This window comes from Natrix helvetica (assembly GCF_964273705.1).
Source record: "Natrix helvetica genome assembly, chromosome: 6".
Taxonomy (NCBI): Eukaryota; Metazoa; Chordata; class Lepidosauria; order Squamata; family Natricidae; genus Natrix; species Natrix helvetica.
The window spans coordinates 24,703,281-24,731,089 of record NC_138553.1 but is presented as its reverse complement, the minus strand read 5'-3'; the positions used below and the strand labels follow the sequence as shown (position 1 = coordinate 24,731,089).

Here is a 27,809-nt window from a genome sequence, read left to right as displayed (position 1 = left end):
ATTTGTATCTATCTACCTGATATCTAAAAGCAATAGGGAAAAAAAAACCCAAACCTTGTTCAGTAGTGGTCTTTACAAGGAGTCCTTCACTTATGACAATTTATTTCTAACCAGTTAAAGTTAGGATGGTGCTGAAAAAAAATAGACTTACAACTTGTGCCTAAAGTTATGGTTATTGTATCACACCCTGCAGTCACATGATCAAAATTCAGGCACTTGGCATCCTTCCAGCACCTACAATCACAGGAGCATGAAAAAATTGCTTGCCCATCTCCCACTATTTATGCCCCCTATTCTGATTTAATTATTAGCATTTTACTGCATTTTATCTTTGCAATTGTACTAAGCTACACTGAGAGATGATGACTGTGAGTTCTTTCTACTTTAGAATTTTCCTACTTGCAACGAATAGGAAAAGCATAGTTTGATAGATAGATAGATAGATAGATAGATGGATGGATGGATGGATGGATGGATGGATGGATGGATGGACGGACAGACAGACACCTTAAAGAAGCGGGGATGGATTTTTAAAAAATCCAATGTTAAATCAGCTAATTAAAAAATTGATCATTTTTCACATTTTTTCAAATACACCTAATTAACTATTAGAGTTTTACAGTTTCTGTTAGTGGTTTCTCATGCCTCCATCATGAATAGAGGAAAAAGACACAAGTATTTTTAATGACTGCATGTGAATTTATTCGCAGTATTACCCATTGATTTCAAAATATAATAACTTGCATCGTATTGCTTTTTTTTTTTCATTAGAGCAGCAGCCATTCAGTTTTAAACTTCTAAAGAACCAGAGCAGCATTTATGCAACCAGATTTGCTCTTTCCAGAAGCAGAAGATTAAAATTCTAGTTGAATCCAATCCAGGCACTTAGAATGATATTATTTTACTTACTCTGCTCTGCTATTATGCCAAGAACAACTGGATATATGTTTTTATTAAGTTGAAACCATTAAAACATCATAAATGTACCTTTTTGCCCATGACGACTGCTAAACTTGTCTCCAATTTCTGGGCGCCTAGTTTGCCTTAGCAATATTTTGATTAAAAAAGCATCTTCTGCATTGGAAGATATCATGACCTTTTCAATATATGAATCAGTTGCACCTTTGTAACTAATGAACAGAAAATGTACATAGTTTAATTCAAGAAAAAAAGGCAGCTGAGTTTAATTAATACTAGACACCTTCAAAACAGTTTACAAATTTTAACTTCAAGCGACAATTTTACTGCTTCATGCAAAGTTTCAATAGTGAAAGCAATTTCGAAACAGCTATAGGAAACCAGTAACAATAGGAATGGTAAACGAAGAAAAGTTTCTTTGCCCATTTATAGTTTAAGAGTGAACAAAAAGGACCCATGAGGAACTTAGATATTAAAAAATACTGAAACAAGCTGAAATCCAGCTTCCTTATACCGTGTTTTCCCTAAAATAAGACAGGGTCTTATTTTTATTTTTGACCCCCCCCCCCTGAAATAAGTGCTTGGCCTTATTTTCGGGGAGGTCTTATTATTTTTGAGGTGCAGGAGGCGGTGAGTGTGGTCACCTCATGGCTGCTGCTGTGTTGCAATATTTTTGGGGAGGGCTTATTTTAGCGCATCCACTCAAAAGCCCAATTGGGCTTATTATCTGGGGAGGTCTTATTTTCAGGGAAACAAGGTAATATATATAATGTGACATTATCAAGAAAACGAAACATTTGAGCCCTTTTAGTAACTGGTATGCCTGATATGGCCAATTTCTATTTTCTTTTCCAGAACTCAGCAGAAATAAAATAAGGTAGCATGTCATACATTACTGGCACGTCTTTATACTGAGATTGCTGAGATACGCTGCTCCCTTCCAGAGGGGTTTGGGTCACTGTGGGCATTGATTTATTCACAAGCACTTGCTTGTTTTCCACTTTTTCACCTGTAAGTATATGAAGAAATAAGATGTTTATGGCCTGTTTGAATTATTTTCATTATCTCAAATGGTGAAAGGAGGAGGAGGCTGTGTTATAACCTGAGACCCTAGGCCTCACCCAAGTGCCTTATTTATGCTCCTTGGAGTCAACCAATATCATGTCACCAAAATTTGGCAGCAAAACACTGAAAAATGAGGGACTGATTTTTGAGAGGTTGCTAAACCATCCAGTATATACCATGAATGTACATAATTAAACAACAAGAACAACAACAAAAAAGCTTTCCACTGAATCGGGTCACTATTATTCCTCATGTTATGAGACAAAGGCTACAGATTTGGGATTGAGTTTGACAGTAGCAAATGAACAAAAACAGTAGTTCAAACTAATAATGCTTTTAAAAAGAAAACAATGCATACCTGGAGAGCAAATACCATCAGCATCTAAAATTTCATGCCGCCAAATCGGTTTGCGTGTTCCCGCATCCAGCATGGGCCCCATTACTTTATCAAATGTTTGATTTGTGTAACGCTTGAGAGTACACTTAGCATTTTTGTATACAAGGCATCTTCCAAAGCCTCAAAGAAAACAAATATATCAATCAAAACTACTATTAGGGTTATCTAAAATGAGAATCAGATTATGTTTTAAATATACTATACAAATCCATAGTACAGAAAACAGTTGCTTGGATAGCTGTTTATGAAACAATGCACAATATGCTGAAATGGTGGACAATTTAGAGACTATGGCTGCAGTCCAATGGATTTTTTTCAAGCTATTCAAGTATACTGATTTTATAATAATTTTAATATGGCATGAACCAAAATGTATTGTTAGAAATGTAGTGGCTTATGACAATGAAATAATATGTCATAATAGTGACTTCAAGGTGTCACAAGACATTTCTAATCTTTCATTAAAATTGTAACTTCAAAGGGGTTAAAACTTCATTATAGCTACATTTCAAAAGAGCTAAATACACAATTTGTTAAAATTGGAGAATTAAATTACATGCATATTTCTGAAAGAACATTGCAGTCTTTAGAATAAAACATCTACATTTTAGACCGTACTATCTTATGTAATTTAACAGGTTTAAATAACGATAAAATGCACCTGATGTCCAATTCCCAGATTTGTTTTAAAAGACAATAATTTAATTAAATAATGATCTGGGCTATTTTGTAAAAATATCAAAGCCAAAAACATTAATTACCCTTAACAATTTTTGGTTGCAAAAATCTTTAAATGCGCTGCATTTCTTTCATTATCCCTCACTGGCTTAATAATTCCTAAATTTGGAAGAATGCTTCTTCATAAACTTTATTCTCTGAAAGTTTTTTTTTTCCCAGTTGAAGTTATGCATAGTATATTTGTATCGTTTGGGCGTACGACGTAATTCTGGAGAGTATTTGGTTTTCCCCCCTAATGTTACTAGTCTACCAGAAAGAAAACATTTTGCTTTAAATCATGTCTGCCATTGTTTTAGGCAAAAAAGAATAAATTAAGTGTGCAGACATTAATGCCAAAGATACATGTCCAGCAATACTGCTAGTGCTGCCTGGCAACTGGCAAAAGGGCTCTTAAGGATGGGCGAGTGTAGTAGAATGTAGTGCAGTATGCAAGCAGTCTGACCACACAAAGTAAACTCAAGGCACCCACAATATTATGCCTCAAGCAGAGGAACTGTGTTTTAAATATGATTGATGAGGCAACACTAAAAAGCGTAACATCCAGATAAGTTCGTTAGAAGAAGTGAATGCAAGGAATACTCTCTTTGAAAAGCACCGAATGTGCTTTTCCTGAAAAAGATTTAATAGGCCCTTTGGAGAAGGTGCCTGATTGGCATTGCACCCTAACCACAAAGATTTTTGCTTTTTTAAAAGCAGGTAGCAAATTTATTATGAACCACATTTATTTGCTAGGCAATTTAATGCTAATAATTTTTTTTGGGGGGGGGGGGGACAACTAATTTTTCGCAGAATATTATAAAAAAATCCTGATGGTGTTCAAGGAATACAAGTTGCCCTCGACTTAGAACAGTCCATTTAGTGACCGTTTGAAGTTACAATGGCACTGAAAAAAAGTGACTTATGACCATTTTTCACATTTAGGACCATTGTAGCATCCTCAAGGTCACATGATCAAAATTCAGATGCTTGGCAACTGACTCAAATTTATGACCGTTGTTGCCGTGTCCCCGGGTTCATGTGATCCCCTCTTGTGACCTTCTGACAAGCAAAGTCAACAGGGAAACCAGATTCAATTAACAAACATTGTTACCAACTTAACAACTGCAGTGATCCACTTAACACCTGCGGCAAGAAAGATGGCAAAATGGGGCAAAACTCACTTAACAACTATCTGACTTAGCAACAGAAAATTTGGGCTCAATTGTGGTCCCTGTATTCATCACCACTGAAATGTCTATAGAGTTCAAATGTTACTGGTTTTCATTATTAATGAAAAAGTAGTCTTTTGTAAAGCACAATTAAGCCAAATGTAAATGTTTAAAAGGTGGTTAGTTTATTTCAGTTACAATAGTAAATTTGGAGCTCCCCTTAAGATGCATTTTCTGCAGTAATTTCTCATTCACTCTAATTCTTGAAAAGTTGTTATACTAGAGTTCAGTTGAAATGCATTATTTAAAAGAAATAGACCATTAAAAAAAGCAAATAAAAGAGGTGGAGTTGCACTATATATAAGAAATAACTACATCTCTACAGAAATAGAGCACACAATGATGAGAACCATCTTGAATGCATTTGGGTCAATATTAAAGGTTTGGGGGGGAAATGACATTGCATCTACATAGAGGGAAGTATGCAGTGGATTACCCCAAGACTCTGTTTTGGGCTCAGTACTCTTCAACATCTTCATCAATGATTTGGATGAGGGAATAAATGGGGAACTCATCAAATTGATGATACCAAGCTGGCAGGAATAGCCAACACTCCAGAAGATAGGCTTAAGATACAGAAGGATCTTGACAAACTTGAACATTGGGCACTATCTAATAAAATGAAATTCAATGGTGAAAAGAGTAAGGTTCTACATTTAGGCAACAAAAACGAAATGCATAGGTATAGTATAGGTGGTACCTTGCTCAATAGTAGTAACTGTGAGAGGGATCCTAGTGGAGTTCTAGTGGAGTCCTAGTGGACAACCATTTAAATATGAGCCTGCAGTGTGCAGCAGCTGTCAAAAAAGCCAACACAGTTCTAGGCTGCATCAACAGAGGGATAGAATCAGATCACGTGAAGTGTTAATACCACTTTATAATGCCTTGGTAAGGCCACACTTGGAATACTGCATTCAGTTTTGGTTGCCACGATGTAAAAAAGATGTGGAAAAGAGTGCAGAAAAGAGCAACAAAGATGATTAGGGGACTGGAGACTAAATCATATGAAGAACGGTTGCAGGAACTGGGTATGTCTAGTTTAATGAAAAGAAGGACATGATAGCAGTGATATCACAGGGGTTGCCACAAAGAAGAGGGAGTCAAACTATTCTCCACGGCACATGAGGGTAGAATAAGAAGCAATGGGTGGAAACTAATCAAGGAGAGAAGCAACTTAGAACTGAGGAGAAATTTCCAGACAGTTAGAACAATTAATCAGTGGAACAGCTTGCCTCCAGAAGTTGTGAATGCCCCAACACTGGAAGTCTTTAAGAAGATGTTGGATAGCCATTTGTCTGAAACGGTATAGGGTTTCCTAACTAGGTGGGGGGTTGGACTAGAAGACCTCCAAGGTCCCTTCTAACTCTGCTATTGTATTGTATTAAGTTAAAAACAGATTTTCAAACTCTAAAATGAGCCCGCAAAAATACAAGATAATCAGATTTTGAGCTACCTGCTTTTTTCCATCAGCTCAGTTTCCTTTTTTGTGATGAGGTATGCCAGCTAATGTGATCTATTATTTCAAATATCACAAATGTGGTTTAGCAATTTAGATATCACACCAAATCATAGTTTTTACATACTCTAGTGTACAAATACACCTAAAAATGAATTGTGGTTTGTCAATTTAAACATCAAAATTGTGATTATTTTTCTATATTCTTAGACATGAACTGTTTGTACTGAGCTGACGTAACTATCCTATTAAAAATAGAGACTCCCTACCTCGGTCTAAAGAAGCCTTGTTTAAAACCAGAGCATCCTCAATGTCATAACCACTGTAACTCATCACAGCAACCGTGGCGTTCTGTCCAGCCGGCAGTTTTTCAAACTCAATGAGTTCTATTGTTTTTGTCTTAACCATTGGTCTTTGCGGATAAGCTAACAGGTACATAAGGGTATCAATCCTATTCCTCTGATTGTAGCCAATGGTACCTGCAATGAAAAAAAAATATTCTTAAGCAAACTTGGTATATGATTGATTAGCTACAAAAATGCGGTGAAATCGACAGAAACAGCAGCAAATATTTTATGCCATCTTATTTCCTTGGGGTTCATTTTAGCTGAGAGCTAATTAAGTGAAACTGTGCAATACCCACACACTTTTTACATAGAATGTAAATTATAGTAGAAAGTTCTCAGTGTAGGTCTCAAGCAGTTTTGAGCCTCTACAAATCTTATTTCAAGAATCAATTCATCTTTGAGTTATTCTAGAGTTAGATTGCAATTATAGGTTTATTTTTTTACTTGACGCTTTTGAGGAGTAGATCTGTAGTAATTTAGTAACAAATACAACCACTGCTTCAGTGTACCAGCCAGTGTAGAAAATATAATGACCACAATATTTAGAGTCCTTCTTACAGCCTTGAGCAGGAAGTAATTCTCGAGGCTCCATAAATGGATAAACATGATGTATAAACAGGCAAATAATTCCTGTGTATCTGGAATATGATTAGAATTATCTCAGCCTCATTACTACCTATCTGATTACTCAGCTAAGCTGCCCATAGACTTGTTGAAAGAAAAGTCTATTAAAAAATACTTAAGTGATCTAACTTGTCAAAATTCTATCTACAAATATGATTTATTTCTATTTATACCTATTGTATACCTTCCAACATATATAATCAGAATTTCAGTTCATCCGGTATGTTCTGTGTTATTTAAGATCCACCGATCTGCCTAATTTTTGCTAAGCCTCAAGGAAGGCATTTCAGAATGGGGCAATGCTGAGTAACAAGTCCTTTCTTCTCGGCAGGGAGCCAAAAGACTATCTCAATAATCCCGAATTCTTGACAGCCCAGGAAGTGACTAAATGGACTTGAACATGTATCTCCCAGAGGACAATACAAAGACTGTTAGTGGCAGCGGGTGGGGAGGGACAGGCAGAGACAACCATAAGGGAGGGCTGCCACTTTAAAAGAACTAACGTATTTTGATGTGATGAATCACTGTCCAGACAGATTCGAAATAGCCAACTCATAAGTTACAGCACCAAATGTAAACTGTGCAGATGTGCCTGAAGTTAATTCGTAGCCAATCTAGGATTATAAGAATAGGCGCTGTGTCTATAACTATATTTTTTTTAAAAAAAAAATCTGGTGCTTTGGATTATAACTTCTTTTACAATAGCCAGCTGGTGATTATAGGAACTACAGTCCCCACACATCTACAGGGCACAGAAAAGAAAAACAGTCTAGACACTATTAGCAAATATTCAGCACAAACTAGATGTTTAATGTGTATATGGCTGTTGTTTTTTTAAATAGTCCATTAGATCTCAGCTTTAAAACTGTACTTTTATCTCCTTGCTCATTCCTCAGGTGCTTGCAGTAGCACACAGAAACAAAGCCTTTAACAATAATTACTAAAGATATTCAGCAGCTTTTGTATTCCCATCGTCAGCAGCAACGTCAGAGGATTGTATCCAAGGAGCTAAATGTGCAAGACCCTGGGTCAAAGCAGCTGAATACACCAACCTCAGAAAACACAGACAATGAATTGCAAATGACACTGAAAACAAAATGAGAAAAAAAGACCTTCACACAGAAAAGTACAAAAGAACTCTACAGACTCTGAATTGGCTTTCTGTACACACTGATCCTGCTTAACTGTGTGTGGTAACTAACCAAACCTTCTGAGGCTAATAGTCCTAAAATAGATTCTCCTGGAAAAAAGAAAGCATGACAAAGAAACAGGATGCAATTAAAAGAAAGGGATGGTGTGTAAAATATTTTTGAAACGTTTCTAATGTGCTGAAGGGAGAGAAAATGTATTACATAGAGGTTTTGCCCATGTAACAAAGATGATCTAAGATAATTTTATTCCCCCTCCCCCATCAACCGAGAAGCAGCATTATTTGGCTATATATTATACTCCCTGAATTTATGTGACCCCCCAGAAATGACACCCTAACTGAATTTCACACTTCATGTTTTAAGCAAATTGTAATGGCAACTTAGGTTCACTGAGAAAAGCCTCACTGAAATGAATGGATGGTGGCCAGAAGATTCTCTGCCATAAAGCTGCAACTGCTGCAGAACAAAATCTTGCAGGTGTTATTTAAGGACTGGTGAAATGTCTTCATAAAGCATTTGTTTTGGGAGATGAAGAACAACCCAAGTTAAAGCTACACAGCAACATGTAATTTGCAAATAACAGATGGTACGTGACAATTTGCTTGCCATGGTGAAGAACTGGAAATCCACGTGTTACACAAATGTGTAATGTATAAATAAATGTTGTGCAACGCATTTGAGCCACACAAGCTCAAACAAGTAAAGCACTGGTCATCTAATTCTGAGACTGCTGCATTCCCCCAAAGCCTTGTATACGGCAAGCCCATGCCCAGTCAATGCTTTTGCTGGCAATGTCAAGCAGTTATGCGCCCACATGTGTACAGAGACAAAAGACTCATGGGAAAAGACTCCGAAGCCCTGCATGATCATTCCCGGGTGGGGGGGGGTGTCCTCAAAACTTCAAAAGGAGATGCTTTGTTTTTGGCAAAATGGTTTACAAAGCACCAATTCAAATGTTTTATGCTGTCTTAATGTATATTAACAGGTATATGTCCATATTAATTGCTATGTATGTGGGCTGTAGGGGACAGTAATATGCATGTACGTATGTATGTATATGTATGTATATATGTATGTATGTATATGTGTATGTATATACACACGTGTCTGTGAGTGTGTTTATATGTATGTATGTATATATAAAAGTGATAAATGTAATTATGAGTTCAATCTATTAATGTAGATTAATATTAATAAATATGTATTAGGAAAAGGCTGAACCACACACACACACACACACATATGCATGCTGGTCTTGTTGTATTTGGGTCTTTTCCCATGTAAGATTGAGATTGTCTTGGCAACGTTTCGGCGAGGTCTCACTCGCCATCTTCAGGCTGGGTTTTGGGCTTAAAGCGTGGTCAGAGTTGCCGTCTTTCTATAAATCTTGGGGGTGGGGGTGGAGTGCTGGCTTTGTTTCAGTAAGTGGAATGATTGGTTGTGTGGTTGTATCATGATTGGTAGATTGGTGCTGGCTGTGTGTCCATTGTTGTTTCGTATTGTAACGGCCTGGGTGGTGGGTGGGACTCGTTTGTTGACTAGGGCTGGTTTCCAGATGTCTAGGTGGGAGGTATGACACTTTCGTGATTTGGCCACATGGGAAAGAAAACCTGGACAACTTCCTCACATATCTCAACAGCCTACACCCCAAAATACAATTCACCATGGAAATAGAAGCAAACAACCAACTTCCCTTTCTGGACGTCCTAATCTACAAAAAACCCAATGGCTCCCTAGGACACACCATCTACTGGAAAAAAACACATACCAACTGCTACTTAAACGCAAAATCCCATCACCACCCTGCACAGATCAACTCTGTAGCCAAGACCCTCATCTCCAGAACCAAACGCCTAGCCGACAAAGACCACCTGAAAACTGAATTACACCCTCTCACAAACATATTAATCTCCAACGGATTCCAAAGAAAAACAATTACCAACCTAATCCAAAGGGAGACTCCCCCCAAAACCAAGACACAGAACAGGACAACAGCATCGCCCTCCTCCCTTACATCAAAGGCACTACGGATAAAATCAGCCAAATTCTCCACAAACACAATATCAAGACAGCCTTCAACACTGACCAAAAAATAGCCAACATCTTAAGACAAAATCCAGCTAGAAAACCAAGGAGTCTACGAAATACCATGCAAAATCTGTCCTGCAACATACATAGGACAAACGAACAGGAGAATAAATGCACACATCGCAGAACACAAGAATGCAGTAAGAAAAAAAGAAAAAACTTCCTCCCTTTTCCAGCACCTTAAAGCTACAGGACATGAAATTAATTTTGAAGGAACCAGGTTAATCTCCAAAACAGAACACTTCAACAAGAGAATAATTATGGAAGCTATCGAAATAGAGAAACACTCCCACAACATGAATAAACGTGACGATACCTCCCGCCTACCAGACATCTGGAAACCCTAGTCAACAAACGAGCCCCACAAACCACCCAGGCCGTTACGAAACAACAATAGACACACAGCCAGCACCAATCAGAACCAATCTACCAATCATGATACAACCACACAACCAATCATTCCACTTACTGAAACAAAGCCAGCACTCCCCCCCCCCCCAAGATTTATAGAAAGACGGCAACTCCGATCACACTTTAAGCCCAAAACCCTGAAGATGGCGAGTGAGACCTCGCTGAAATGTTGCCAAGACAACCTCAATCTTACACGGGAAAAGACCCAAATACAACAAGACCAGAGCTATGAAGTGAATTTCTTAGTCATGAATTCTGGAATTCAGTTTTAAAAATGAAGCTTAATAATCTCATTTAAGAAATAATAGCTGATGAATTGGGGATGTTCTGTTTTCTAAAAAGGGAGTTACAGCTACACTACCCTAAAAACAATCTTGATAATTTAATGCTGATAAATCAAAACAGCATGTCACAAAATATCTCTCATAAATTCTTTATCTTATCCTCTGAGTACATTTCTAATTTTGTTTTTTAAAATAAGAAAGCATATAGAAAATTGTGCCAAAAATTTGGGAAATGAGAAGGCACATGTTTTCAAATCAGGGTATCAGAAACAAAGCTGAAGGAAACTGAATCTGGGATGAATGAATCTGATTTCTGATTTGAAGGCAGGAAGTCTTACCCATAGCTTGCTTTCCCATAGCGCACTGGTAAGTGTTTCTTGGAGACTGGTTATGATGGGGATATGGAATGAGACCAGCGCAGACTCCAAGAAGAGTAAAAGGTTCAATCTCCAAGTGTGTTGTTTCTCTAATAAAGGAAAATATATATATAGCTAGATTTCTGAAAAGTTAAAATCACATGGTTACATGTTCTGACCCCCCTCTCCACGCCTGTGAACAAGCCAAAACACAGGCTTGGCTGTTTGCCACTGTTTAATTGCAAGATAACAAACCTTTTGGCCGAAGGCCCAGATAATTCAAAATACAACAAAACAAACCAGATATTCAAACACGGCTCTACGACATCGACTTTCTTCACTGCTAATTTCGAACAGTTGTTTCCTGCAAATGTCCCCTTCCAACGCCTCACCTATAAGCTCTCTTGGGAGGGGCCAATCTACAACCACCTGTGCTAATTACCATCTGTGAGCCTGCCTACGAAGCTGCTGCTTTCGTTTCTCAGCCCTTCTTACTCTAGCATCAGGGACTGACTGCCTTTGATCCTCCCCACTGCTCCATGCCTCAGGCGCCTCCTGGTGGCCAACCAGCCCCTCTGGTCCCTGCTCTGAATCTGCAACCTGCACAGGGTCTTCCACATCATCCAGGGCCGACTGAAATGATCCCTTGCTATCTGAGTCCATCAGCAGCTCAAACGGATCCTGCTGGGCTACAACAGTTACATATTGAAAAGCTGAACCTATGAAGTAAGAATCCTCCACCCCCCCCCACCCCCCGCGCCAATAGCTTTCTGGAAGTGGGTGAAAACCCAGCTGTTCTGAAAGACCTTTGGAGATTAATTAGATCCAATGGTAATGTACTGAACAAATGATGAATTCGGCAATTGTAGTACCAAATGAGGAAATCAGATTTTGATTTTACTATTTTAATTATGTTACCGAGTCACATAAATGTTCTTGAAGACAATGTTAATAAAAAAGGACCTTTTTTGTGTATTCCTCTCTGTGCACAAAATTTCATCTTTTTTTCATTCTTAGAATATATTCCCCAAAAGATTAAATATCTTCTTGCTCCAATTTCAGTGTTACAATACAAAATTTAGGTTTTAATGATGCCAGAATACTTACTTATTGATTGTATGTTCATAGAGTGCAATGTTGCAATCATTTTCCTCATTCACATCCAAATATTCAACAAGGCTTTCATGTAAAAAGTCTTCAAAATTCCTGAATATAAAATATTTATTTTTCAAAACAATGTATATATGCTCACATAATTCCCTGTGCAAATGTGCCTAAATGATAAACAAAAATCTAATACTAAAGCAAAGTGAAAACAGGATTTTTCATATAAATGAATTTCCACACACAGATTTCTACCTTAAAGTCCAGAATAACTTAACTTAATAACGCTTAACTAAAGACTCAGTAGCTGTTCAGAAGTTCAAATAGCTCAGGGGTCCCAAAACTTGGCAACTTTAAGACTTGTGGATTTCAACTCCCAGAATTCTCCAACCAACAGAGTTGTCTTTCCTGGAGATGCTAAGGACTGAACCAGATTTGGTTTCCACAAGATTATATGCTTTACTCATTTAGCCAGGTGCTTCCTTGTTTAATTTTTGTGGTGCCAATGAGTGCATTTGAAATGGGCACTCTCACCACACTAATGTAGTCGTGGGTAGGGTGATCATGTGGCACCCATATACTGAATGGCAAACAAAGTATTGGTCTGCAACTACCTACCATGTAATTTCTTACAGCAAGATTCATTACAGGAAATAGCCCCTCTCCATTGAAAAAAATATCTCAGAACACAACTGCATCACTAACCACTATATTTTCTTTTTACTTCAAAGAATGAAAATTTTGGTCCCATCAACCTATTAGCTAGCACACACAGCTGCACCAGCTAATGAGCAGAATAGCCTATACAAAAATCCTGTCGATCAAACCCACATTTTGGCTAACAAAAGAGCTTGATTAGCCAATGTGTGAACCAACCCCTCCTGAAAATCCCTTTAGTCTAATCTACTGCTGGCTAACATGGAGATGAATTAGCCAGTACATACATGGCCTGATTGAAAACCCCACTGGCTCAGTCTACATATTGGCTAACATGATGTGCTGTTAGTTAACTGGTGGGGGAGGGGGGGGGCTCACCACCCCAACCCTCCCAAACTATGGCAAACACAAGGCATGTTCTCAGGGGTGGGACAAAGTAGTCTTTGTGTTCTCCTCCTCAGATCACTATTTATTTATATATTTTTAATGAATGATATATAAAAATAATTTGGTGAAGAGGAAAATTTAGTGGCTCCGACCAATACAATTTCATGAATCAGTTTGGTTCATGAAATTGTTCATTGGTTCATGAAATTCACTGAACGGTAGCTTGTTGATGAAGAGTATGGAAATATCTATGCTTAAATACTGGGTTGCCTTGTGCTCCCGAGGGTGCTTAAAGGCGCAGATCAAATAGGCTACTGCTCCCAAAGGGGCTTCAGCCGATCAGAAAGATCTCAAATAACAATCAATGCTCCAGTACTCACAACGATTAATAAATTTATCAGAGAAAGCGATGATGCATCCGTCCTCTTTGATGGACTGAGTCAGAACTGGGCTTAGCTGGGGCGTGGTTTAATTTAACTGTCAGGCTCAGTCCTCGCAATGAGTGGATGAAGGTCAACCCAGTCTGGATGCTACCTCCACCACTATGGAGAATTCACTGAATGGTAACTTGTTGATGAAGAGTATAGAAATATCTATGCTTAAATACTGGGTTGCAAACATAGGAAATGTTGTTTATTCTTATTTTTATGAACAGATGGATCCTGGTAAAGAAACCAGAATAACTTGCTGAGTTTTTTACCTATAACCTTGTGCCAGTTCTTCCATGTGCTTTTCTGTTACAGCGGGTTTTTGCTTCTTCACAATAATATAGGGTCTAGATCAAAGGAAAGACAGCTGACGCATTATGTATTTTATTATCATATCATTTCAGAGATGATATGAAGATCTTGTTAACAGCAGACGTTAGCAGCATGAGGAATATAATAGGGAATTACAATTAGAGTGGACTGAAGCAGAATGGATCCTAAAGACTTAGAGCCCATATACTCAGTCTTAGCTGACTGTATATATTATGCAATTAAAAAAAGGTAGACTACTCTTGTAAATATAATGTGTAAAGTTCAGAAAAGAAAAAAATAAATACTTATCATATACAGGAAAACGACATACTGAAGGAATAAAGGGCTTCCAACTGGCATACACAACAGCTTTCACTGTAATATGGGAATAGATCTGCACATACTTTCCATTGCCCTTACAAATATATTCCCAAAATAAAACAGGAAATCGCGCACAGGAATTGTATTTATCCATATGATGGTTCATATTAGGCTATAAAGTTTGAAAGGTAGATGTACCTGCAACTCAGTTATTGGCATTTATTTTCAGTTACAGCGACCACCAGGAAGCACCACTGGTGATCAATGTAACTAAAAACACAATTCAGGACAAACCACACAACTGTGTAAAAGTAGAAAAAATTGCCCTTCTCACCCGCTGATGTGTGTGTGCATGTAAGTCATGAGAACATGAGATAATGTAACATCTGTATTATTCTGTATTAATGTGCTCTGACAATTTAACAGCAGGCAGGCTGTATATACCATTCTTACAAGGATTTGTGTTTATTTTCTAATACATATGGCTAGCATGTATGTATGTATGTATGTATGTATGTTACAACCCCTGGTATGCCCAAATATGGGAGGAAGCTCACTACTCCCTCTTTCTGTCCTTCGGCTCATTACAGAAAACCATCCAGGCAGAAAACCATATTTTTATTTTTAATGTTGCCTTTTTATATTTGTGTATTTATTTATCAATCAGCACAAATACAACACACATACATACATATACATATACATATACATATACATATACCGTGTTTCCCCGAAAATACAACCTGTCCTGAAACTAAACCCTTGCGACATTTTTCGCGTGCGCAAAAATATAAGCCCACCCTCGAAAATAAACCCTCTGGACAATACCCCCCCTCCGACCAGGCAGAGCACCGCTCGCCGACCTAGCGGTATCCCGAAGGCACCAAGCCACGGGAATGAGGTGGGGTCAAAGGCGCTTGCGTTGCTTGGTGCTTTCGGGGTACTGCTAGGTCAGTCAGCGGCGCTGTGCCCAGCTGAAGAGGGGGGGGGGTTGCTGGGCAGCTGCTCTCTTGCGAGCAGGCTCCCGAAGAGCCGGGCACAGCCTCAGGGTCGAATGGCTGTGTTGCGCTGTCGCAGCAGCAACGCAGCAGCCATGAGGTGACCAATCTCGCGAGCAGCCACCCGGCAACCCCCCTTTCCAGCCATGTATAGTGCCGCTGACCGACCTAGCAGTACCCGGAAGGCACCAAGCAATGCGAGCGCCTGTTCGCCGCCCTCCGCCTCCCACGGCTCGGTGCCTTCGGAATGCCCCTAGGTGAGTGAATGGGGCTCTGCATGGCTGGAGAGGGGAGTTGCGCAGCGGCTTTTCCGCTCCCCGCTCGCGCGAAGGGCATCTGCGCTGCTGGCGCCGTCCGCCGCTTGGGTTTTTTTTTCAAAGCACGGAGGATGGATGCCGCTCTGGAAGTACGCTCTATGGTTGTACAATCTGCAGCCCACAACCATAGAGCGTACTTCCAGAGCGGCATCCATCCTCCGTGCTTTGAAAAAAAAAACCAAGTGGCGGACGGCGCCAGCAGCGCAGATGCCCTTCGTGCGAGCAGGGAGCGGAAAAGCCGCTGCGCAACTCCCCTCTCCAGCCATGCAGAGCCCCATTCACTCACCTAGGGGCATTCCGAAGGCACCGAGCCACAGGAGGCGGAGGGCGGCGAACAGGCGCTCGCGTTGCTTGGTGCCTTCCGGGTACTGCTAGGTTGGTCAGAGGCACTATACACGGCTGGAAAGGGGGGTTGCCGGGCGGCTGCTCATAAGCTTGGTCACCTCATGGCTGCTGCGTTGCTGCTGCGACACAGCCATTCGACCCTGAGGCTGTGCCCGGCTCTTCGGGAACCCAGTCACAAGGGAGCAGCTGCCCGGCAGCCCAAAAATAATAAGCCCTCCCCTTTAAGAAGCCCAAGGCCATATTTCGTGGGTCAAAAAAATATAAGACCCTGGCGTATTTTCGGGGAAACACGGTACATACACATATACATATGCATATGCATATGCATATACATATACATATACATATACATATACATATACATATACATATACATATACATATACATATACATATACATATACATATACATATATATATATATATATATATATATATATATATATGTTGTATTTGTACTGATAAATAAATAAAGGGAGACTAGTATAGATCTATTTCGAGCTAATTAGCTCTCATCAGCTAGCCATAACCTTACTGGGATTTGAACCTGGGCTGTATTATATCTTAGGCAGGAGTCTTAGCCACTAAGCCACAGGCTCGCCTCCTTATCAGTTGAGCCAGGGAAATAGGTATGTATTTGTGTTACAACCCCTGGTATGCCTAAATATGGGAGGAAGGTCACTACTCCCTCTTTCTGTCCTTCGGCTCATCACAGAACACCATGCAGGCAGAAAACCATATTTTTATTTTTAATGTTGCCTTTTTATATTTGTGTTGTATTTGTACTGATAAATAAATAAAGGGAGACTAGTATAGATCTATTTCGAGCTAATTAGCTCTCATCAGCTAGCCATACCCTTACTGGGATTTGATTTATATTTTACAACACAAATATAAAAAGGCAACATTAATACATACATACATACATACATACATACATACATACATATATATATATATGGCTAGGGAATGCATAACAGGACTCTATTTAGCCTTTTTATCAATGGCTGCAAAAAATTTTTAACATTAAGTAGAAAGGTTATATATTTTAAAGAGGGAATGGCTATAACCCTCTTAGCAAATACTTTACTATCACTTATTTCTACATTTAATAAATTATTTAACTTTATAAACTTTAAAAGTATAAATGAAATGTGAGTGAAAGTCTCTTGAAGGAAAGAGTAGTCTTTTTTTAAAGGATATGACATAATGTAGAGCACGCTGTGGGACACAGTTCAGAACAGAGGACATGGAAATTTTATATCCCTACCAGTTCCATCTCTCTGAAAGATCCTGCTTGAAACTTGGGGAGCCACATCTTTCAGTATTAACAAAGCCTGTCATACTCCTTAGTAGAGATATTGATTTGTCTGTGTAAGAGACTCTATGTTCGTGACGACGAAACTATGGCACGCTTGCCACAGGTGGCACACAAAGCCCTCTCTCAGGGTACACAAGTTGTTGGCCTAGCTCAGCTCTACCGTGCATGCGGAAGACGCACACGCATGCGTGGGGAGGATTGCGTGCTCATGCACGGGGGCAGGGGGAGCATGTGGTGGAGGTGCAGCACCCCTCACACCCCATTTTTGGTCCCAGGAGGCTTCAGAAAGGTCTGCTAGGTCTAAAACGGGGCAGGGGGGGTTGTGCGCACATGCATGGGGGTAGCATGAGGGGAAGTACGTGGGGGAGCACAAGGGGGAGTGCACATGTGCATGAGGTGGGGCATGTGGGGAGGTATCACGTACACATTGCATTATGGGTGTGGGCACACATGCGCTGTCATGTGTGCATGTGTGCTTTTGGCACGCGAGAACCAAAAGGTAGCCATCATTGCTAAAGTAGATAGATTTACGTTCTGTAGTTGATTTTTTAATTGTTTCTGATTTTTTAAAAAATTAAATTTAATGCTTTAAATCAGCAACCTAACCTTTCAAAGGCTCTTTATCATAAACATGCAAGCAATGTTACAAAGAATGGCATGCCCAGCTAGACATCAAGGGTTGTTACTACTTGCACATAATTTCCAATATGACCTAAATAACCACCATACTCCAGTTCAAGCAATCAGTTTAAGAGCTAATTCCTGCTTTCAAGGTTGAAGTGGAGATCTCAATAACTATAATAGGATTAAAGGAAACAACCACAGCAAAATTGAAAAATTAAGTAACACTAATCATACAACATGATAGATACTTTAACACAGCTGACATGTACACCCCTTGAGTTCCAATTTATATTGGGTTATTTGTGAAGTGCCAACTGCTTGCCAATCAACTTGTGGACTGCACATGTGTCTAAAACTGTTTTTTGTGAATGAACTGAACAACCTGATAGTATACTTGGAATAGAATATTCTGGTGCCATGGCCTGGGAAAAGCATATTCAAAATTCTTACCTACATAGCCTTCCACCATCACTAGAAATATAGACGCATCTGTCCGCAAGATTTGTGGAGATTGAAACAAATTCATTGATATAACCTGCTCTACGCATTAGCCGGAATGTGTAGACCAGTTTCTGATGATCTCGAATGACACCAAGGATGTTACCTGTTCAAGCAAACAATTAAATGATTCTGTAAATGTTACCATCATTTCAATGGATAAAGCTAAATGTTGGCTTTCTGTGGAATAACAATCCAAGTTGTCATCAGCATAGTTATGAAATGTTTGATCAATTTCTATTCTGTCCTGGGACATAAACAGGCAGCAATTTATAGTAAAGTCAATGCATTTTTCAAGAAATTATAATAGGTAATTCAACTGGATTTCTGCTATAATTTGGATTTGGATCAGTCATTCCTAGAAATGAAATGATAGCAACATTTAAAGCACTGACATAAACCAAAAAGAGAACAATTTTTATATTCTAACACAAGCAATTTTATTATCCTTTTGTTGATATCAAGATTACTTCTAAGAACTTCAATATGGCCTCTCCTAAAAGTCAAAAATTATGTTTATGGTAAAATCTTGCAGGGTTGGAACTTTCATAGTTATAGCAGATGGAGAGAAAAGGCTTTATTTTATCCTCCTTCTACCATTTCTATACATTTTCCCCCAATTGGTATTTTCCAATTATGAGGGATCGTAACTCTCAACATCCCCAATCATGTATGAATTTTTCTTAAAAACAATTTCACACTGTACTAAATGCACTTTAAGTATTTATTGCATATACTGGGAGTATTTTGCAGTATTGGGATCAGTGCCCAATAATTGTGCAGGTACAAATTTTACTATCTAACATCTTGCTCCTGATTTGTCAACAGTGTTGAGGGGCTATTTCCTGCCATAACTGCATTTAGGTACTTTTTAAATGTGGAAGTTGGGTTTCTAAAACTTTGCCTCATGTTGTAACTAACATAAAAGGTTTAGAATCATGCTCATTATATGAAAACCGTATCTCTAGAATGAAATATATTAGAGGTTAATAAAAATTAGCTTCCCCAATCAATGTCTATATGTAACTTTAAAAGTTGCATTTATGCCATGGGATGAACCATCAAAAGAAGAGAATGCAAGAAGAGTTCTACTTGGCACATATGCACTCTACAGTTCCCAAACTTTGCACAACGCAGTGTAGTCACAGAGGCACCATGGGATATTTTAAATTATCAAGGGAAACAGTGATATTCAACATTGGCCAGACACCACAAGAACTACTAACTTGAAATAGTTCAGTTTTGGCATAGCAGTGCTATGAAAAAAAAATACTGGGATTCTAATTGAAATGATGGGGACCCTTAACATTTACAATCAGATATTTAAAAAATCTCACTTTCTGAAAAATTACTTGATCAAGTCTTGATTATTGTGAGGACACACCATTTATACTAAACTTATAGCATCCTGTTTCACTTGGATTAAAAGCAGTAACATACCATTAAGGAAAACAAGGAACACGTTTGGATATGAAAGTTCCTCTCCACACAGAAGGTTTACATCTTCTACTCCAAGGTTACCAGCTAATTTAATAATAGGGCCATCTTCCATGTCAGTAGTAATGTGAGTCATCAGAGCTAGGTTTTTAACCAAGCCACAGGCCTGATGAAAACAGAAGTCAATTAAAAATTAAAAAGGAAAAGAAGTATATAAAATCAATTCATATAACTAAAATACTAAAGAGTTAAATTTAACAAACATTCTGCTTAGATGGCCATCAAATATGTTATTATGCATCAGATATACTAGTGTGTAATTTTGTGCATTGTTTTAGCCACTGTTATTTGGTGATTGCTATCAGAATTTGACTGGTTAGTGACAACTAATTCCAAATTATATTTAAAAGAAAACACAGAGTAGAATTCATAATTTAATCCTAGAAAACATAAGTGACATCACTGCTATTTATAGCCTTACAACCATACTTGGAATTAAACCTACAACTTTTTTTTGTTTTGTTTATACCTATGAGGGCTAGTTAGATTGTTTTGCACTAAACAACAGTTTTGTTGTAATCTGCCATCAAAGGAATGTATTTATTGGCAATTTGTTTCCAACAATTCAAAGTTGTCTTTTTAAAGAGGATAGCCAGCCAAAAGAATTCAAGGACATAAAATCTTCAATCAAAATTGAAGAAAAGCTTAGAGCGTGAAAATAGCTATGAAAAAGGTTTGCTGAATCATGGATATCCCAGGAGGATTTGTTTAACAGCATGGAAGCAGTAGAAGAAGTCAATGCATGGAGATTCTTCATTTTGAGGGGAAAAGACAGCAAAAAAGGATGGGAATAGGCAAAGGCAGTACATCCGTATAGTAACCTGTAAAGTATAAGATAATATGACAAGGGGAAGTGCATTAACCCAATAGAGCTTACCTCTCCTTCAGGAGTATCTGATGGGCACAGCATTCCCCACTGAGATGGTTGCAGAGATCGGGGCCCACTCACTTTCCTGGTCTTTTCAAACTGAGAAGAAATCCTTGTCATCATCCCCAAAGCAGAGATATAGGACAAGCGTGACAATACTTGAGTCACACCCTGTCGATCCATCTTGAATCTCTTCAACGACCAATTTCCCTAAAGATAAAGAACCATATAAAACTAGTCTTTATAATGCCTTGGTAAGGCCACTTTATAATGCCTTGGTAAGGCCACACTTGGAATACTGCATTCAGTTCTGGTCACCATGATGTAAAAAAGATGTGGAGACTCTAGAAAGAGTGCAGAGAAGAGCAACAAAGATGATTAGGGGACTGGAGACTAAAACATATGAAGAACGATTGCAGGAACTGGGTATGTCTAGTTTAATGGAAAGAAGGACTAGGGGAGACATGATAGCAGTGTTCCAATATCTCAGGGGTTGCCACAAAGAAGAGGGGAGTCAAACTATTCTCCAAGGCACCTGAGGGTAGAACAAGAAGCAATGGGTGAAAACTAATCAAGGAGAGAAGCAACTTAGAACTGAGGAGAAACTTCCTGACAGTTAGAACAATTAATCAGTGGAACAGCTTGCCTCCAGAAGTTGTGAATGCCCCAACACTGGAAGTCTTTAAGAAGATGTTGAATAGCCATCTGTCTGAAACGGTATAGGGTTTCCTGCCTAGGCAGGGGGTTGGACTAGAAGACCTCCAAGGTCCCTTCTAACTCTGCTATTGTATTGCATTGTATTATTGTATAGTCAACGCTTCAAACAACCTTGCATTTCTAAACAGTATCAGTTTGGAAAACATGGTAAAACAGGCCCAGATATTCATCTATCAGGAAAATCTAGGACACTCTTTTTGTATAATTGACAATAATCATGCTGTTGGTCCTGCGTTGAATTTAAGCATGCTAAGATTTTGATCAATTGTTTGTTACAGGCATACTTCTAAATTGTTTAAAGTCCATTTCAATTTTTATTTGGCATTGTGATACAAGTCCTAAGGTGAAGAGATACATAAGCAAGACATTTCTCTGTTGGTAAAGAACTGGAATGGTTGGAACAGCCCAATACATTATTTATTTCTAAGGTGCATTATAATAATACATTTCCTGGACAGGATCCAGATTTAAATCACAGAATTTTAAAGTTGGAAAGGGTCTTTTAACCCACTGAATCCAGTTCCCTACTTAGTGCAAGAATCCAAATTAAAAAATTAACAATACACTTCCCTTTCCTTGATAATTGGTACCACTGTTCTTAACTTCAGGAACATTTTTTAAAACATTCATTCAACTTAAAACTATTATATTAAGTCCTGTACACTGTTACGAAGAACAGATATTGGCAATAATATAAGAACACACCAAATAAACTAAAGTAGTTAAAGAAAGACAGACTTGTTCTTTAAAAAAAAAAGTGTGTTATAAGGTAAATTAAGGGGCTTAGAAACAGACACTAATCACTAATCTTTTCTGATAGCAGAAAGATAATAATCTAGATGCTAAATTGTACTGTTTGGAGTGGACATTTAACGATTATGCTGCCAGACCTTAAAAGATCCTTTACACTTAAGTCGAGAAATTAACTGGATTTGGTGATACACTTTGCTCACATTCTCAAGAAAGACATCCAACAAAATAGAGAGAACGCTTTGAACACCTCCATCAACTGACAGAGATGGATTGCGCTGATAAAGGAGAATATTTTAGCTCGGGGCTGAGATGATGGGTCGGTGCTTTCTTGCAAATGTTTCATTACTCAAACTAGGTAACAGCGTCAGTGGTGGTAATATTACCTAGTTGAAATGTCTGCAGGAAAACAACCAAGCTCAGAGAGCACCAAGGCCCCTTATATACTGTACTTTCCAGATGATAGAAACCAGAAGTGGATGAACTGTAAAATGACTTACAAATATAACACAGCGAGTTACTAACAATTCTTCTATAAACAAATCCAAGGAAGATTTTGAATTAAAATTGGGGAAAAAAGAAGCACTGTGCTTCTGTAATTTGCACTTAATCGTGTTGCTTGGCTCATGATATCTCAAGGCTGTCCATCCAAATGAAACACTTACGGTCGAGATGGCATTCACCATACCGTTGGTGATCTGATCTTGCCGCATGTGCTTAACTACGTCAAACTGGGCAGCTCTTTGCTTGGGAATTACTTGGTCAGCGATTTTCTTCAACTCAGAGTTGAATTTTTTGAACAAGTCTTCAAACAGAAGGGACAGAAGCTGCAATAAAAATGTTAAGTAATTAATTTACAACCAAGGAAATGTTGAAATGGAGTGATGTTGCATCATATGGTTTCTCCAATATTTATGAAAGGAGAAAACGGAGGCTCCTTCCGATTCTGTGGGGTTTTAATTGTTCCCTATGTAATAAATTCCTTCCAACTCATTTTACTTTTTTAATTTGATTTGTCACTTTTTTTAGTTGGCTCACTAGTTTGCCCATTCACATGCAGTGTTTTTTCTACTGATACATTTGGAGGGGGGGGGGTATTTTTATTTAAAGCTATCTAACATGTTTCACAGCAAAGTAGCCAGAGATTAAACACTGCTTTTCATTCTCAGCTTCTTCTCGTCTCTAGAAAACAGCTCCATTCCAAACTTTGCTTTTTTTAACAATTTTAATTGTCAGGAAGACTAAAATACAGTTGCTAGGGCATGCCAAAATTGCAGGTTCCCAGTATACAATACATTGTAAGCATCAAACAAGCTAAGTATTTAAACAGGCCTTGTTTAAGACATTCTGGAATCTATTGCATAATTTAATTCCTGCAGGGAATGAGTCAGTTTTAAAACTGTCTCCATTTTCTTAGAAGTATTAGCAGAACTATGCCCCTTTTGGTACAAGGCCAAGTATCTACTTTGCTTTCCAAATTAACATTTACACTGATTATATTCATCATCTTTCCATCATTGTATCCCTAATAGTTTATAGAAAACACTGGTTGACCAAGCTCCTTTTGGTTCAATATCTAGATTTACTTTACTTTTTACTTTTATTTAGACTTTTATACCGCCCCCTCTCCCCAAAGGGACTCGGGGAGGTGTACAGTTAGATAAAACACATCAACAAATAGAAAATACAAACATAGACATAAAAGAGGAGGCAATAAACTACATAAAGCAAAGTTTCAATTAAAAACACTATATAAATAACCCTAAAAATACCCAATTAAAATATCTGCAAGGAGGTAGAATAAGACTATGAATGGGCCAGGCTGGCTAAACGGAACAGGTGAGTCTTCAGTTTTTGTCGGAAGGAGCGGAAGTCGGTGGTGGTTCTGATATCGGGGGGGAGGTCATTCCAGAGGGTTGGGCCCATCACAGAGAAGGCTCTACTCCTAGGCGCCGCCCGTTGGCATTGCTTAGTGGACGGCACCCGGAGGAGTCCTTCCCTGTGAGAGCGAATCGGTCGTAGGGAAGTATGTGGTAGGATGCGATCCCGCAAGTACCTAGGTCCTGAGCCATGGAGCGCTTTAAAGATGGTAATTAACACCTTGAAACGCACCCGAAAGACCACAGGCAGCCAGTGCAGCTCGCACAGGAGCGATGTTACGTGGGAGTACCTAGCACTCCCCATAATAGCCCGCACGGCTGCGTTCTGGACTAGCTGCAGTCTTCGAGCGCGTCCCAAGGGAAGCCCCATGTAGAGGGCATTGCAGTAGTCCAGCCGAGACGTCACCAGTGCATGAGTGACCGTGCGTAGGGCATCCCGGTCCAGTAGGGGGCGCAATTGGCGCACCAGGCGAACCTGGTGGAACGCCCCCCTTGCCACGGCTGCCACATGGTCATCCATTGACAGCCGGGCATCTAGGAGGACGCCCAAATTGCGCGCCCGTTCCACAGGGGGCAATTGCTCGCCCCCTATGGTCAGTGATGGAATCAACTGACTGAACCGGGGTGCCGGTAGCCACAGCCACTCAGTCTTGGAGGGGTTGAGCTTGAGTCTGTTGTCCCCCATCCAGACCCCGACGGCTTCCAAACACCGGGTCATCACCTCGACAGCCTCGTTGGGGTGGTCTGGGGTGGAAATGTACAGCTGCGTATCATCAGCGTACAGATGATACTCCACCCCAAAACCACAGATGATCTCCCCCAGCGGCTTCACATATGCGTTGAACAGAAGGGGCGAGAGGACCGACCCCTGAGGCACCCCACAAGTGAGTGGCCTTAGGGTCGACCTCTGCCCCCCTGTCAACACACATTGCGTCCGGTCAGAGAGGTAGGAGCCGAACCACCGCAGAACGGTGCCTCCAACTCCCATCCCCCCCAGCCGGCGCAATAGGATACCATGGTCGATGGTATCAAAAGCCGCCGAGAGATCTAATAGGACCAGGATAGAGGAACAGCCCCTATCTCTGGCCCTCCAGAGATCATCGACCAACACGACCAAGGCCGTCTCCGTGCTGTGTCTGGGCCGGAAGCCGGACTGGCGTGGGTCTAGATATTCGGATTCCTCAAGGTGTTGTGGAAACTGCTGTGCCACCACATTCTCTACAACCTTCGCTAAAAAGGGAAGGTTGGAGACTGGACGATAATTAGCTAGCTCCATCGGGTCAAGGGAAGGCCTCTTGAGTAAGGGCCTCACCACCGCCTCTTTCAAGGCGGCAGGTAAGGACCCCTCGCTCAAAGAGGCGTTCACCAAGCCCAGTAGCCAGCCTCGTGTCACTTCCCAGGATGCCAGTACCAACCAGGTGGGACACGGGTCCATTAAACATGTGGTCGGTCGCAGCCGTCCACGCAACCTATCCAAATCCTCGGGGGCAACAGAATCAAACTCCTCCCAGAATGGTCTCACAAGACTCACTGTTGGCGGCTCCTCTGGTCCACTGAAGGGGGCCCATCCGCTCCGGATCTGAGTGATTTTGTCCTGCAGATATCCCCCAAACTCCTCTGCTCTGCCCTGTAAAGGGGCTTCCCGCGTCCTCTGTGATAAGAGAGAGCGGGTCACCCGAAACAGGGCGGCAGGGCGGTTATCGGCGGATGCAATAAGAGTGGCACAATGTCTGCGTTTGGCCACTCTTAATGCCACAAGGTAAGTCTGTGAATAGGCTCTTATCTGTGTTCGGTCAGATTCGGAGCGTGAGGACCTCCACCTGCCCTCTAGGCGTCTCCTATGGCGCTTCATCACCCTCAGGTCCTCGATAAACCAAGGAGCCCGGGTGGGTCGTCGCCGCAGGAGAGGCCGCAAAGGCGCAACTCGGTCCAGGGCCCCAGCAGCCGCCCTATTCCAGGCGGCCACTAGGTTCTCGGAGCGAGAGCGGGTCAGGGCTACAGGGAATGGCCCAAGCTCCGTCTGGAACCTATCCGGTTCCATCAGGCGCCTGGGGCGGTACCAACTTGGACAGTTTGGTTCCGCCTCCTCGCGGTGGGGGGTAGCGCCAGGGAAGTCCAGCCGGAGACATGAGTGATCTGACCATGACAGGGGAGTGATGGTTACATCCCCTCTTCCCAGATCACTCGTCCACTGTTCAGATACGAAAACTAGGTCCAGAGTGTGGCCACCTTCGTGTGTGGGGCCCTGAATTAATTGGGTCAGGTCCATGGCTGTCATGGAAGCCATGAACTCCCGAGCTACCTCGGATGCTTCCCCCATCGACGGCAAGTTGAAATCCCCCATAACCACAAGTTTGGGGGTCTCAACTGCCATCTCTGAGATCAGCTCGAGGAGCTCGGGCAGGGCTGCTGACGCATAGCGAGGAGCCAAGTATACAATCAGCAAGCCCCACTGCCTCCCTGGGCCCCATTTCACACCAAGGGACTCACATCCGGGTATCTGAGGTACAGTGAACTCCCTCGGCTCTAGACATTCCCGTATAACTACCGCTAGCCCACCACCCTTACCCAGGGCCCGAGGCTGATGGAATGCACGGAAACCCGATGGGCACATTTCCACGAGGGGTAATCCACCCTCGTGGCCCAACCAGGTCTCCGTTATCCCTGCAAGGTCCAGCTCCCCCTCTGAGATCTACTCATTAATGAGGGGGGCCTTGTTGGTGACGGACCTTGCATTGCAGAGCATCAGCCTCAGGCCCTGGCTCTGTAGTTCCTGACCACCTAGATTGCGGGGGTTGGTACAAACGACCGGGTGTAACCAACAACCACGGTCTCCCAACCGACGTTGTGGTCTTCTCCTGTCCTCGCATCCCCTCCTCCCCGCGACCGCTGTAATAAGACAACCCTCTATTGGAATGTTCTTTCCCCTCCCCCCCTCCACCACACTCACTTCCCTCCTAGACTCACCTGTTCGCCTGGCACTGGCCCCCCTCCTGGACAGATTCCCCCCCTCCCCCACCCTAAAACCCTCCCTGGAACCCCCTAAAAAGGATAAAAAACAATTAGTTAAAAAACCCCTAAGCTTCCGTTTCTTCCACCTCTCGGGGTCTATAAACCCGTCATCAAGGCGGGCCCTTACAAGCGTCAAGGGCCATGCCTGCGAGAGGGGGGACTCCCGCAGGCGGAGCAGGTCTAGCCTCGAATAAATAATCTTAAAAATCTTTAAAAAACACGATGGGGTCAAGGTGTTGTAGATGATGAGTGGTCAGTCAAAAAAAAGGGGGGGGGAAGAGTGATCAAATGTCCAAGTGGTGGTCTGGGTGGTGGAGAGATGGTCCAAAGGGTGGTAGCAGCCTAGATGATCCTAGGTGGGTGGGAGTTCATAGAGAGAGTTTGTAGATAGTAATCTGGAGTTCTTAAGGAATGGGGTTCCCAATTGGGAGGGAGCCGATGTTCTTGGGGGCAGATGGTCTTGGCCTAGACATCCCTGTGGCCTACCCATGGCCCTAATATAGGGCTTCCGGTGGCCTCCGGTGTTCCAGGCCGCCCCCAGCCTCCATTCCAGTCCTGCTCTCTCATGACTCCCACCCAAAATCCAGATGATGGTGGATCTCACCCAATGTCCTAATGATGTTCCTGGCGTCCATGGCAGCTCTTACAGCGACTGCTGTTGTTGGTGCCAGCCTCTCTCCTTCCAGCGTCCTTCCAGCGTCGCTGCAGCCGCAGCTGTAGCCACTTTCTC

General features: G+C 41.0%; 2 protein-coding genes across 4 annotated transcripts in view; both read right to left on the bottom strand.

Moving 5' to 3' along the window:
- The window catches only part of POLR3B (RNA polymerase III subunit B), an 89,810-nt gene that overhangs the window by 28,859 nt on the left and 33,142 nt on the right, over nucleotides 1-27,809 (bottom strand). For all 3 annotated transcript variants that reach the window (XM_081957644.1, XM_081957645.1, XM_081957646.1), the window contains exons 13-23: nucleotides 22,853-23,014; nucleotides 20,730-20,930; nucleotides 19,796-19,958; nucleotides 18,308-18,461; nucleotides 13,892-13,966; nucleotides 12,151-12,249; nucleotides 11,026-11,153; nucleotides 6,052-6,261; nucleotides 2,342-2,500; nucleotides 1,810-1,927; nucleotides 988-1,130 (exon numbers count right to left, since the gene is read on the bottom strand). In XM_081957644.1, coding sequence (XP_081813770.1) covers nucleotides 988-1,130; nucleotides 1,810-1,927; nucleotides 2,342-2,500; nucleotides 6,052-6,261; nucleotides 11,026-11,153; nucleotides 12,151-12,249; nucleotides 13,892-13,966; nucleotides 18,308-18,461; nucleotides 19,796-19,958; nucleotides 20,730-20,930; nucleotides 22,853-23,014 — 1,612 coding nt within the window. The remainder of the gene's footprint in view (nucleotides 1-987; nucleotides 1,131-1,809; nucleotides 1,928-2,341; nucleotides 2,501-6,051; nucleotides 6,262-11,025; nucleotides 11,154-12,150; nucleotides 12,250-13,891; nucleotides 13,967-18,307; nucleotides 18,462-19,795; nucleotides 19,959-20,729; nucleotides 20,931-22,852; nucleotides 23,015-27,809) is intronic.
- The window catches only part of CRY1 (cryptochrome circadian regulator 1), a 301,323-nt gene that overhangs the window by 258,625 nt on the left and 14,889 nt on the right, over nucleotides 1-27,809 (bottom strand). The gene's annotated exons all lie outside the window — the stretch shown is intronic.